At 40.9% G+C, this 13,289-nt stretch overlaps 1 protein-coding gene across 1 annotated transcript in view; it reads right to left on the reverse strand.

The window, feature by feature from the left end:
• The window catches only part of CMTM4 (CKLF like MARVEL transmembrane domain containing 4), a 35,818-nt gene that overhangs the window by 14,012 nt on the left and 8,517 nt on the right, over window positions 1-13,289 (reverse strand). Inside the window, exon 2 of the mRNA XM_021534723.3 lies at window positions 3,659-3,835. Coding sequence (XP_021390398.2) covers window positions 3,659-3,835 — 177 coding nt within the window. The remainder of the gene's footprint in view (window positions 1-3,658; window positions 3,836-13,289) is intronic.

Consider the following 13,289-nt stretch of genomic DNA (forward strand, 5'->3'; position numbering starts at 1 on the left):
CCCTGCTTTCCCAATAGAAGGCCCCATGAACATAAATTTCAGAAAGTTACTCTCACAAAGCAATAGACTACACCTGCAATAATTACCAAAATACAGGATGTTTCTTGTATTTAAAACTTGAGACTGCATTTATTATAGAGTAACATTTACACCATGCACCAAATAAGAACAGTTCATGAAGAGCCCAGAGGAAGTGAATTCTTACAGTTGTTTTTAAACTTATTAAATGTTCATTTTTATCCTTAATAGGTACTGCTATTTTGAGAGCAGTAAGTATAAGGGTCAAGGATGATGGACTTAATTTTTCATTCAACAGCTAAGGAAAGCAAGATGTCTTTTCAAAACAGAAGAGGAAAAAATAAATTAGAAATAAAAAGCAAGATTGCCCTGTGAAGGCCTTTGAGGTTTGTAATTATACTGTGCAGAGGCAAGGCTGGCACAGGACAGTTTTGTCATTCAGGCACTACATGAAATATTCTGCCAACTCCTTCAAGTGTCAGTTGCTTTGCCACACAAGGTTTCACTGCAAAAATTAAAAAAACAAAAACAAAACCAAAAACACCCAACCAGCCCTGCAAAGATGATGAAATCAATGTTCAGGCAGCACAGAACTCCCCAGCTGGTCTGTGTGCTCTAACACACACACCTGGGTTCCTGTTTGCTCCCTGGTGCTTCCCTGGGACTGAGTCCAGCCCAGTGGAACTCTAATTTTGTGCTGTGCTCAGTTCTGAGCCTGACTTGTAAGCTGAAAAACTGCAGTCAGAACTGGATTCCCAGTCACGCCCCTGGGACTCCAGCACCCTTCCTGCTCCTTCAGGGCCAGCTTATGCTCACCCCTTGGATACCAGACCTTCAGATCTCCCTGTACATCACATGAGATGCAAATCATGAATTTTAGGAAAAAAAGAAAAAAGGATCATTTAGGCAAAGACTAAACTGTAGCAGAATTCATTAGCTCTCTCTGAAAGCAAACATGCCTGAGCTGCTGGTGGAGCAGGAGCTGCTGTGCTCCCCATTCCCCTGGGCCACTCCTGTCTCTCTGCAGAATGGGCTCCCTTTGAGCTCTGAGACATAAAGAAATGGAAATTTCCACTGACAGGTTCCCCAGCTTTTGCATTTTTGCATAATATTGACAATACTGCCCAACACAGACAAGGGACTGTTCTTTCATCTTGCTGGAACAAATCAGTCTCTCTCCAACACACCCAGACAAGGCTCTTTTCTGCCCTCACCAGCTCCATGTCTCTTGCAGGTTTACCTTAGGAAAATATGAAAATGACTGGCAAGTGTCTAATTAGGATCAAAACAAATGGCTTTTCCCCAAATGGCTAAAAAGATAAAGTTTTTAAAAATTTAGCAACTTTGCGTATCTGTTAGATCCTAGTCTATACTCATCCACATTTTCATTCCAGCCAGGGTCAGGGGACATCTGCCAATATCCACAACACATTGGAAATAATTCTAATTTTAATAAGCTTTTAAAGGAAACAATCCTGTGTTGGACAACAGCAGTTGGCCAGGTACATTCTAATACATAGGATCATTTGAAAGCAAATGTTTTCAATGGTTCCTAGGAGGAAGTGCTATTTTTAAAGAAAGACTCCTTTCTAAATTTAAGTTGCTTAAATTCCTTCAAGCACTGCAACAGCCTCTTCTTCTCACACAGCTTCTAAAAGCAATGCTTGAGACTTCCATAAGGGAAATATGCATTATAAAGTCATAGATATTTTTGAAAGCATGTTATCTTGATGAATTTATACATAAGCAGGAGTGACTTCCTCCTAAAGCACTGAGAGATGTGAAGGATTGCTGTTCAGAAAGCAACTCCTGTAGTAACTGTGTCATATATGGAGGCTGCAAAGTATAAAAATAACCATCAAAACACAGGGAAGTAATAAATATTGAAAGAGGCAAATAATATATGAACATACATTTAAATTTTAAAAAACAAAATGCCAAAAAAAGCAAAAGTAAAAAAATGTCAGTCAGAACCCTACATTCTAAAAATTCCAACTACCTTGGCCAAAGTAATGTCCCACAAGTGTTTTATCAGCACACCTTGATCTCACACTCTGTACTTGCAGCAGCAGAAACAGCTGCAGAATCACAGAATGGTCTCAAACACTCTGAATACTGAAGGTAATCTCTCACTCCTGTCAGAGAACAGTCCCAACTGTTTGTTAAAATCAAATAATCATAAATAAAAATAAAATATAATCAGATTGCTGAAATCTGTAAGAAACACCAGGAAGGAGGATGGTCTCAGCAGTTCATGGAAGACATAAGCTGCCAGTCCCCTTCTCACTTCTGGAGAACTCTGGTATAAGGATGGGAGAAGCATTTCATCTTCAGTACACAGCTAAAGAATGAGCCTTGGGAGATCGTGGCAGATTCCCTCTGCCTCTGGATTTGGCAGTCTGAACTGAAGCAAAGCCCTGCAGTGTACCCCAGGTGCCCTTTGTTCATCTCCAACCTGCTCACATTGCTCCAGTGCTGGTTAGGTAGGGGGTGCAGAGCATGACCCTGCTCAAAAACTGAAATACCTTTCTAAAACAATACAAAGCCCAAAGCACAACTGATGGGCTTTTTAACCCCGCCCCCTTCCCCAAAATATCTCCTAACGGGTCTATGCAGGCACAATTGCTGCCACCACAAAGGAATAATTTCTGGACAGTTCAACCACAGAACACCTTACCCATCTACCAAGCACTCCTAGGAGGAGTTCATCAATTAACTATGCAGCCCCAGGGTAGAAAGGATCATCTAATTCCACGTTCCAGTCTCAATTCAACCAAGTCATTTAGGCTGAGAAACTAAGCAAACTGTTACATTAATAAATTACGTTTTCAATTTTTTTTTTAAATCACACAGAAGCCTAAAAACCTCCAGGACTCTGACAGTACTTTCAAAATTACTGTTACAACACTGAACACTGACACAATTGTATCTGTACTGTCCAAAGAAGCTGGCATAAATACTGCCCTTGAAGTTGACAGATCTTTTGCTAGAGTGATTTAACACGTTGATTTTGTGACCTGTGTTTATGCAACCCAGTCTGAAAGTTTAACTCAGAATACAGCATGAAAATAGAGACATGTACAAAAGGAATGTGCACTGCCAGCAGTTCTCTTCCTAAAACTCCTCATATCTGAGAATACATTAAGCAATGCCAGTCAGTGTTTAATAATTAGGTGCACAGGCAATAGAAAACACCTGCTTTTCACAGAATACACTTAACTTTCTACTACTACTGCCCAATTATTGTATTAGCCTATGTAAGAAAATATATGTAGAAAATTTGTCCTAACATAAAAAACCTCCAGGTTAAGAGAGAACAACATGCTGCTGTAAAAACAACATCTATCAAAGTTAAATAACTACAGGCTGCATTTTTATCCACTTCACCCACAAAGCGTAATTGCTGGCATTAGCAGGAAGTTTGTCCTCCCAAAGACAATCTACCAGAACATGATTTTAGCTCTGTTTAATGTAGTTTAATCTTGCTACATTTCACAGCTCATTCTGCTGTTAGCATTCCAAATAAATGTACGTAAAATGTATACTTTACCCAGCATAAAGAACACTCAAACACAATATTAAACAACAGGAGAAAGCAAAGCAAAAATGTTTACCACAGTGAGGATTCAACTGAACTTACAGTAAGATTCCAGTTGATCTGGGGTATTCTCGTGTGCAGGTTGAGACTGAACAGAAGCAGGAGAGCCCCGGTGACCACCAGTGCACTGCAGCTCACGAACTCAAAGAAGTAAAGGCCCTCGCAAGGGGAGCATTCCATGATGGTCTCTATGCAGATGAACGCGGTCAGCGCCAAGAGCTGGGAAGAAAAACAAGCAGGAAAAAAAAATAAATAGATTTCCACATTTTGAAAGTAGCCACAAGTATTCCTGAAATTTCCATTGGGAACATGATCCGTTTACACTCAGGAATGTGTGATTTTAGTTTACAACAGGGCACTCTACAGGGAGCAAAAACAAAAGCTAAGTAATGTAAGATTTTCTGGATTTGTCCCATTCAACAAAGAGCACCAGAGCAAAATTACAAGGACCCTAACCTCGAAATGACCAAGACACCCCAAAAAGCATAAAACCCCTGGTTGGCAGGCCACTGGCTTAACATGCAAACAGCACCTCAAACATTTTACTGCATTTTTTACTCATGATACACTATTCCAAAACTAGAAGATGGAATGCATTTGTTAACCCCAAGCACAATTACAGAATATTAATGTTGTGTGATTGTGAAAGACATGTCAATAAAGATTATTACTTAAAATTCACTACCAGTTGAGATCTAAATCAATTCAAAACAGAACAGATTCAGGAGTTCCACCAGTCTCCAAAAATGTCTGCATTTTCCACATTTATCATCATCAGTACACTATATTTCATATAAAAGCATATTTTATCATTTTCTTATAGCACAATAAAACAAGTAGCTAAGAGATTAAGGAAAATCCCCCTGGTGCTACAATCTCACAAACATGGAACTGGGATAATGATAGGTCACACTAAATTCAGAGGATGTATTGGAAGAGTTAACATGTGTGCATTTAGGATAAAATGCTGACACTCACTTGACTTGAAAATAAAGTCTGCCCAGTGGACAAAACTAAAATATATCCCCCTCAGAGCCCAGTATCAGGCAGCAGGGACAGCTGCCACTACTGTGAGACACCACTGGCACACCACAGGCACACCACGCCTGGAACAGTTGCATGGATGGTTTGGGGGTTTTTTTCTTGTTTTGTGGCAGTTTCTGCATTTTCCAGGACAAGCAAGAAAGGCCTTAAGAATGTTTTGCTTTGGTTTTCAGGATAACCACCCCCATCCACCCACTGACATTTTTTAGAAAGAATTCTCTTCTCACTGTGCCACAAAATTCTATCGAGGCTGCAGTAAGCACTTCAATCTGAGGATGAGGAACTAAGGGAGATTCTTTCCTCAGAACCAAATATTCAACAATCTGAATGTTCTGCACAAACTTAAGTTTAGAAGATTGACAGAAGCCAGGATAAAAACCAATTTCTGCTAAATCCTTCTTTGCCAATTTCAGTGTTTTGCAGATACACTTCCTTCAAGCACTTTTTATGCTTCACCCATTGGTTTGTCTTTGGCTCCCACAACAAAACATGCAAAATGAAGAAAAAGGCTTTTGAAAGAAGTAACCAAGAAAGCATTTTTGCCACTTACACGAGCAGTAATTCTAAGAAAAGGACAATACCCCTCATGGTCATTTGTCATGTACTTCAGAATAGAGCAGAAAATGTAAATTTAAAACCAGATTAAAACTCAGCAAAACTACTTTAATAAAAAAACCCTCACACTTGCTTGGAAAGCCTCTCACAGTTCACTTAGCACATGTTCACTAAAGACAGCAGATGCCACACTAATTTTTGTCAGCTAACAGAGCTGGCCAATTCTCATCAAACAAATTTTCAATGGATACCCAGTGATTAAACACTTCAGACTTTATCTTTGACATTAAATAGCTTCAGGAAGAAAGATCATGAGTGAAATGGAATCTTTAGAATCAAAGCAGAATTGAAATCAAACTATGATTTCAGCAATGACACACATACAAAAAAAAAATTAATGTCCAGACACAGCCTCATTTTAAAGTATTAAAATTCATGTAATGAAGCTCATCTTCTCTGTAAACACAAGCCTCAAAACTGAAGATGACACTGAATGCAATTTGAAAAACAAAAGAAGCTTTAAAAACCAATCCTTGCTCTTTCAAGAAGGATCAACATCACATATTAAGGCTAAATGTTAGCCAGCAACATTTCTACTTCTGGATTCTCCAATATACTAAAGTTTCTATTTTTCTTGACACTATTTTTAATATGACACTTGTATTTTTTTTCTTTCAAAAGACATAGTTCTGCAATATTCTCTAGAAATACTGTAGCACAAGTCCCAAATATTAAGTTCATTTTCTCAAAACACTAACAGCTCTGAATAGTGCCACCAACATGAGGCTGAAAGAGCCAAAATCTCTGGCACATCAGTTGCTGCACTGGGCAGCAACTCTGGTGTTTTGCTGATAAAATTCTACACTGACTCTTCTCCACATCAGGCAGCACTGCTTCTTCAAGGCCAACACACCCATATTGGCTGGCAAAGCTCTAAAGAGACCAAAGAGTTTCCTGCAAACAGCATTAGAAATTAATTATGTACTGGAGAGCCACTTGGAGCAATGAACTCAAATAATCCTGTGTTATTTACATATTCCCAATCCCAGAATTAATAAACTCCAGAGCAACTCCACATTTAGATTTCATTTTATCCCTTAAGAAACTATAAAATTATTTACCTGTGACACACTGTTATAAGAAAAAAGCCTTAGCTGTGTACACTTACACTTAACCCAAAGCATTTAAAATGCAGGTAAAGATGTGCCATCAGTTTAGGACATGCAGCAGCAGCAGTGTGCAGTGGCAGGGGGTGTGGCAGCCCAAACCTACTGAGGAATTCATCAGAGAGGCTGGGAGAAAACCTCAGCTGCTTCCCTGTCTGAAGGAGGGAGACAGGAAAAGGACAATACTCCCATACACACGATTCATTTCTAACTCTTTGGTACTTAAAGTAAGATTACAACTAGATCTATTAGCATTTTTCTCGCAATAAAAATGTATCTTCCCCTTCTCAAAAACAGTCCAAGCTGCCAGAGCTACAGATAATACCCTCCTGCCACCTGCCACTCCTGTCTCACAGCAAAGTCATGGCAAAACCTGAAAGCCACACTAATCAGAAAAAAAGTCTTTCTGTCCTCCTACAGCAACTCCTTTTTTCCTAATCATAATAGAAATCTCAATTCTTAATATAAAATATATTCTCTTTAAAACATCAGGATAATCTTGTTTTCCTACACATTTATAAACTTGCCAGAAGCATCCTTCCAACTTGTAGTTACAAGTTATATGAAACTTCTATAAAACATACCTACTATCACTTTCACTGGTCATTCATTCAGAGAGGAATCTAGCTTCGTTTTCAATAAAAACGTAAACTATTCTGAATACATGTAATGAAAGTGAAATACACAAGGTTGATTGCACAGCCCCATGACTTAGAGAGCTTAAATGGTGTGCAAATGCTGCCAGGTGATCCAAAGCTGCTTCTCAAAGGCCACGGCTCATCCAGTGATAGGGTTCACTAAAAAACCCCAACCGTGTGTTAACATCCATTATCACTGTGGGTTTTAATTGCTGAAATAAATAACTTATGAGGCAGTGTACAACGTAAGTGAGGAGTTAACAAGGAACACCCCTGGCTGGCAGGGCTGTGAGGCAGAGCGAGTGCCCCGCTGTGAACTGCAGGGAAATCCCTTCTCCAGAGCTTCCTGCTCTGCCGGCTCCACAGCTCGCACCCCACAAAAAGCTGCTGCCTTGCCTTTCCATGCTGACTGCACTCTCCTGGGAAGAGGAACCAAGGCTCAAGAGCCACCAGCCCTTCTGGGAAGCCCCCATGCTCCAGGTGACTGAGACATAAAGCTGTGGAGAAAAACCCCGACTCCCCAACCGCTACAGCTCGGTCCTTGCTTTTTAACACTCAGAAACCAGGATCCTGCTTCTGCCTCCCACAGCTGCACTTCCAAGACTAGCTAAAAAAAAAAAACAGAAAACCAGGAGAATGGCATCATATCAGAGCACAGGTCTTGGCCAACAAAATACACCATGACATTTGTCCAACACGGGAGGCAACCCCCACTTTCAAATCACACATCTTTTCACAGTTTAGGGTGATGAGATCTAACAAGTTTTTCCACCAGCAGAAGTTTTGAGGCTGGTTTACCAAGGAAAAATGAGAAGCTGAATGTGGTGGAAATCTCCTCTTACATGAATTACTGCTCTCTCCCACAAATAATACAGCTACAGCTTTCGTGGGCCGAGGCAAGATAAAGTTTTCTCTGATGGACAAAACAAACCTTTTCATCTGTTTTTCTCTGCACCAAGTACTTTGGAGAGTTTTCTACTCTAATTCCTCCAACACCCTAATATTTATATAGCCCTCTTTTACTACTAATATTTGTCTTTTTTTTTAATCTATTTTGATTTCTCTTCTACTTCTACTCTTCTTAGAGGAAGTACAGTGAATGCTGCATTAAAATGCAACTTTGTCATGACAGGAACATCTGCTAATTCTGGATGCTCAGGTCCATGTAGAGGCATCCCAGGCCAGCTGCAGTAACACCTTTCTCTTGTAAGGATCTGGTCTACAAGGCAGGTTCAGAAGGAACGAGCTATGCTCAGGTAAACTGAGGAAAGGCCTGGCTCTGCCAGCGTGCGCAGTGCAGCTGCAGTGCTGTGACAGACAGCATCCCTGCCCTTCATCCCCCATCTGCCACCACCACATCTCGCAGGCAGGAGGAAAAAGCCCCAAGCAGAGGGTTAAATGCAAGACATGCTTCCCAGTGATGCCATTTTGTGCTTTTAGCCCTGAATAAACTGGTGAGTGTTACTGCCCGGGGTGTGCAGCACTGCCGAGGCAACTCCTGCACCGAGCCCCAGAGCAGCTCCATGGAGCCACCACAATTTAGGGCCACGGAATTCCTGAGAGCCTCTGCCCCAGGATCCAGTGTCCTTGGAGTCAGCCACATCAGCCTCCCACCATTACTGCAATTCATCTCAACTTTCCTGCACAGCCCGCTGGAGAAGGGCCCTCAATGAAGAAATCATCTGCCTCGGGGCTCTGTAAATGGCTCATATTTACATCACTTTCTTGGCAACACAGGCACATCAGACATAAAACATTCTATTTTCCCAAAATGGGGAAAACCCGCTGTGACAGGTACCAACACTGAAAAAGAACTTTTAGGAGGTTGCTAATGGTGTATTTTTCCTGTCAGAATATGTTGTGTTATATTTTTGAGGAAAGTCATCAAAGAACTTTGCACTAAAAATAAAAAAAAAAGACAGTTCTGCAATGAAAATAAAGTAAAAAAATATTTTTCCTGTTTATCTAAAACATTACCACAGAAAGCCTTATTGTGTGGTTAAATGACATAATTACGTATGATTTCCAAAAAAACCACAAAATGGTCAGCATTTTTTCTGCCTGAAAAATACCCACAGATTTTTAATAAGAATGTCACACTAGCAAGACATTTTTTCATCCAGACTGTTCAAATTAATTGTACAGCAGAATACACATGCACAAAATAGGGAGGAATATATTGCTTTTACAACGCTTAAAGTATCTGAAGACTTTGAACTTTCTGGAATTAAAATCTAGATTTATTGTTCTCATTTCCTTGGCCCAGCAGTCCCAACTTTATGCATGAAACGAAGTGGGTCTCATTCCTTGCAAAGCACATGCATTTCCCACATCTGAAACAGCTGGCACAGATATGAATATTTGGGGTCATATGGCTCAAACACAGTCCTGCTCCTCCAGCAGGAAACCATCTTTTACCTTAAGCAAAAAATGACTGATTTCCCGCCTGCTCCACATCCTCAGGACTCCATGAAAAGAGTTATTAAGTCTGGTAAGAGGCTGCAAGGGGCCTTAAATCACAAAGGAGCATTACAATTTCCCTGCAGATAGAAAGTTTATGAAAACAACACTGATCAGAGAGGGAAGGTTAAGCACCACCAGTGATTCAGCACCCTGGATAAACTGAATTATGCTCTAATGGCACAAATACAATTAAACCAATCCAGAGAAGTTCACCAGGCCTCCCAATTCACCTCTGATCTGGTTTTGCTGGCAATGGTAGGAAAAAAAAAAACAGAAAATATGAGTTCCAGATCATCATTGCACCTCTAGTGTTTTACATGGAGCTGCTAAGTTTTCATTATTTCTTAATTCACTTTTGGCTGCAATATGGCAAAACTCCAGTGCATTAAATACTGTGGAATCTTTACTAAATCAGCTGATCTTTTGCCACCTCCAGCAGTTTTCTATAACCCTAAGATTCAGCTACTGCTGACTTTCCCTTCCCAATTTAGGCAAAAGACCAATTCTAAATACAAAACATATTGCTGAGGCCTGAAGCATTTTGATGGTGTATTAGGAGAAAGGGTCATATTTAAGAGTGAGGGTAATCAACACTCAAAATCAACAACAGAATATTTTTTTCAAAACATTTATGACATCAAAATGAAGGCTTATTCTACAAAAAAGTGAACTGATCTACAGCAAACAGAAGACAGTCTCAACTGGCTAAACCAGAAATGTATCAATTTTTAAAGTGAACTTAAACATAGAATCTAGACCAAAAAAAGCTACAGACATGATGTGGTGACTTATTTCCTGCTAACTGCATTAGTACAGAGTTTTGTTATTGCTTGGACACACTTATACAACAAACATTCTTATCTGCTAGATAAATGCAAAACCAATTCCAGTTCAAGTACCATTAAATACACGGTAGGTTTTGACAGATAAAACAAATACAGTTCTTCCTAGGAAAACAAAAACAATGAAACAACCACCCCCCCCACACCAAAAAAAAGTCTGATTTAGATGTATTTTAGGTTTTATCCAACAAGCAGTTGACCCAACGAATCACTGAACAGCATCTGAAGCCAAGGCACATTGCAAGGAGATTTTTGTTTTAGGCACATGACATTTCCCTATTGAAATCTGAATGAGACTCAAACAAACCTTCCAGATTAGACAAAAATGACTGTAGCGTGCCACCTGTCCCATAAACAAAAGCCCATCAACAGTTTTTTAGCAACTCCACCCTACAGGAAGGTTCATTTGAAGACCATACTGAGAGCCATGCTTTAAACAAAGCCAAAAAAATTATGCAAAATATAACTGGTTTCTCCCATCAATTCCTCTCCACAGAAACTTGTGCCTCCAGTCCCCAGAAACTACAATTGTTCTGTAGCACAAATCAAAATATTTTCATAAGCAACAAGTCCTTCAAGACAATAATTAACAAAATCCCAACACAGAGTCTCACATTTCTAACCTTCTCATTCATATTCTGCATTAATCACTTCATTCCTGAACAACCCAATGAAGTGAACAACTCATAAATGGAAAGCTTCATTTTGTATCTACAGTACATGAATTGTGCCAGTGGCTACAGCGAGTGTCATGAAACAGAAAAACTAAGGGAGGTAGATGGTTCTTCACCATATCCTGATATTTGAGGCTCAATTTTCACATTCACTGTCTCGTGCTCATTCTGGCAGTGTCTGCAAACAGAGATTTTACAGCTATCTCTAATTCCCAAGCCTCACAAGCTGGTCTGTTAACGATGCTCCCTGGTGCCAGACAGGGCAGGTTCCTCAGAGGCAGCTGCAGCTCACCAAGGTCAGGCAGTAAAATTCCTTCCAGAAGCCTCAGTGTGCCCCTGCCTGCACCAGGGGAGCAGAGAGGGACAGGCCACCAGCCCAGGGAGCTCCACACACAAACCACTGCAGTGCTGCCAGACCTCAGAACAGGGCTCCAGGTGCTGAAAAAAAATATAATTAAAGCACTCATACAACAGGGAGTGGAAATTCTTAAACAGCGGGACTACCCAGCTAGGTTTCTTCAAGTCCAATTTTATCACGATCTGACGAGCATTTGCATATCATGTTCTTCAACAAGACAGGCAAAAATAGGTCAAAGAAACCATCATACATTTCTTTGGTGCCACACTGAATGTAATTTTGTATGCATAGAGTCATCTGCATCTCCCTCAGCCACTGCCAGCTGCAAGCAGTGGGGGCAGAAGGGAGCATAAAATATTTTCCCATTAGTCCCATTTGCTTTACCACAATAGTAACACAGAGTAAAAACTGGCTACAGGTAACAAAATGGAGACTAAATCCAGCTTAACTGCTCTGTTAGCGAGCCTCACTTTCACGTACCAAAGCAGGGAAATAAAACCTTCCTTAAAAATCCCTGCCAAATCCTGTTGGTCCTACAGACTAATTGAATAGTATCACTGAAGTCAGCAGTTTTGTATCAGCATTTATGGGCTGTTGGTAACACCTGTGTGGGACACTCAGGAGGTACCTCACAGTACAGCCCCCACTTTTCCCTCCCCAACCTCCCAACAAAGCTGCAGGGTCCTCTCCACTCCACTCCCTGGCACTTTAAGTCAAGCTGTAAGGACAAAGAGCTTTTCTTATCTTTGCTATTTAAACAGAATGGGCAGATACAACTGCCCTGCTCTTGGTCTTGGGGCTGCGCACACACTTTGTTGGAATACAGCACATTACTGAGATCCTACTTGCATGATTTTTAAATAAAGTACAAAAAACTCCTGTTGCTTCGCTTATGAGAATTCTCTGTTTGGCTGTTAAAAAAGAAAAAAAATCAATACTTCTGAACTGGCTTCATGTTCCCATCCATGTTCACAGGTCAGCTTGTGCTGGAAACCTGGTCAAAACAGTATTAAAACACAGTACTGTAAATCTGGTAGCAAACAGATAAACTAAGCAATTTCATAGTTTTAAGAAGTAAAGGTATAATCATAAAATTTGTCAAGTATTTGGTCTGCACAGTCTCTACTTTAAGTAGCCTGTTTGGCTATTTTAAAAAGTGAAAGTTCCATTTCATCATTATCAGAATCTGTCTGTATCCTTTAAAACCCCATTTAATCCCAATTATGAGTAAACCTCAAACATCCCACAAATATTAAGACAAGAAAGAAATTTTAATGAGAAAACAGACAAGAACTTAAAGTAGTCCTACAGAATCCATTAAAGTTTTTTGGGTTTGTTTTCGTCTAAAAGAAACGGTGCAAAATGTCCCTGCAATCCCAACGCTCCCAAGACTGTAACCCGAAGGCCCCCTTAGATGCCATGCCTTAAAAGGCAAAAGGAGTCCAGACATCCTGGGGAAAGAGAACATTGCAACAGGAGATGCGGCCAGCCACGCAGAGCGCTGCCAGCTGCATGGGAGCCTCCGCGCCGCAGGGCCGGCTGACACGGGGGCTGCAGGAGCAGCCCCCAGAGCAGCACACACAGGGCCCCCACGCCCCTGCCAGCCGCGCATCCCGGGGTTTGCAGCGCAGAGCCGCCGCGCCCCCCAAAACGCTGCCAGCAGCGCGGCGGCTCTGCGCGCTGCCCTCGCCTCCCGCACCGCCCGGGCTGCACAGCTGCTGCACCACAGCAACTCCAAAGGTCACGAACTACAACAGCATCTCAGCCTTAACTATCACCGTGTTTAACAAAATGTTTCGTCTACGTTAGATAAAAAGTTTTAAGTATTAAATGCAACAACTAGTTTCTTTCAGAAGAGCCTGTCATCAAACAGCTAATTAATCTACTCACGGCATTCAAGTGGCAGCATCAGTTTCCACCACGAAAATAATTC

This window comes from Lonchura striata, chromosome 13 (genome assembly GCF_046129695.1).
Source record: "Lonchura striata isolate bLonStr1 chromosome 13, bLonStr1.mat, whole genome shotgun sequence".
Classification (NCBI taxonomy): Eukaryota; Metazoa; Chordata; class Aves; order Passeriformes; family Estrildidae; genus Lonchura; species Lonchura striata.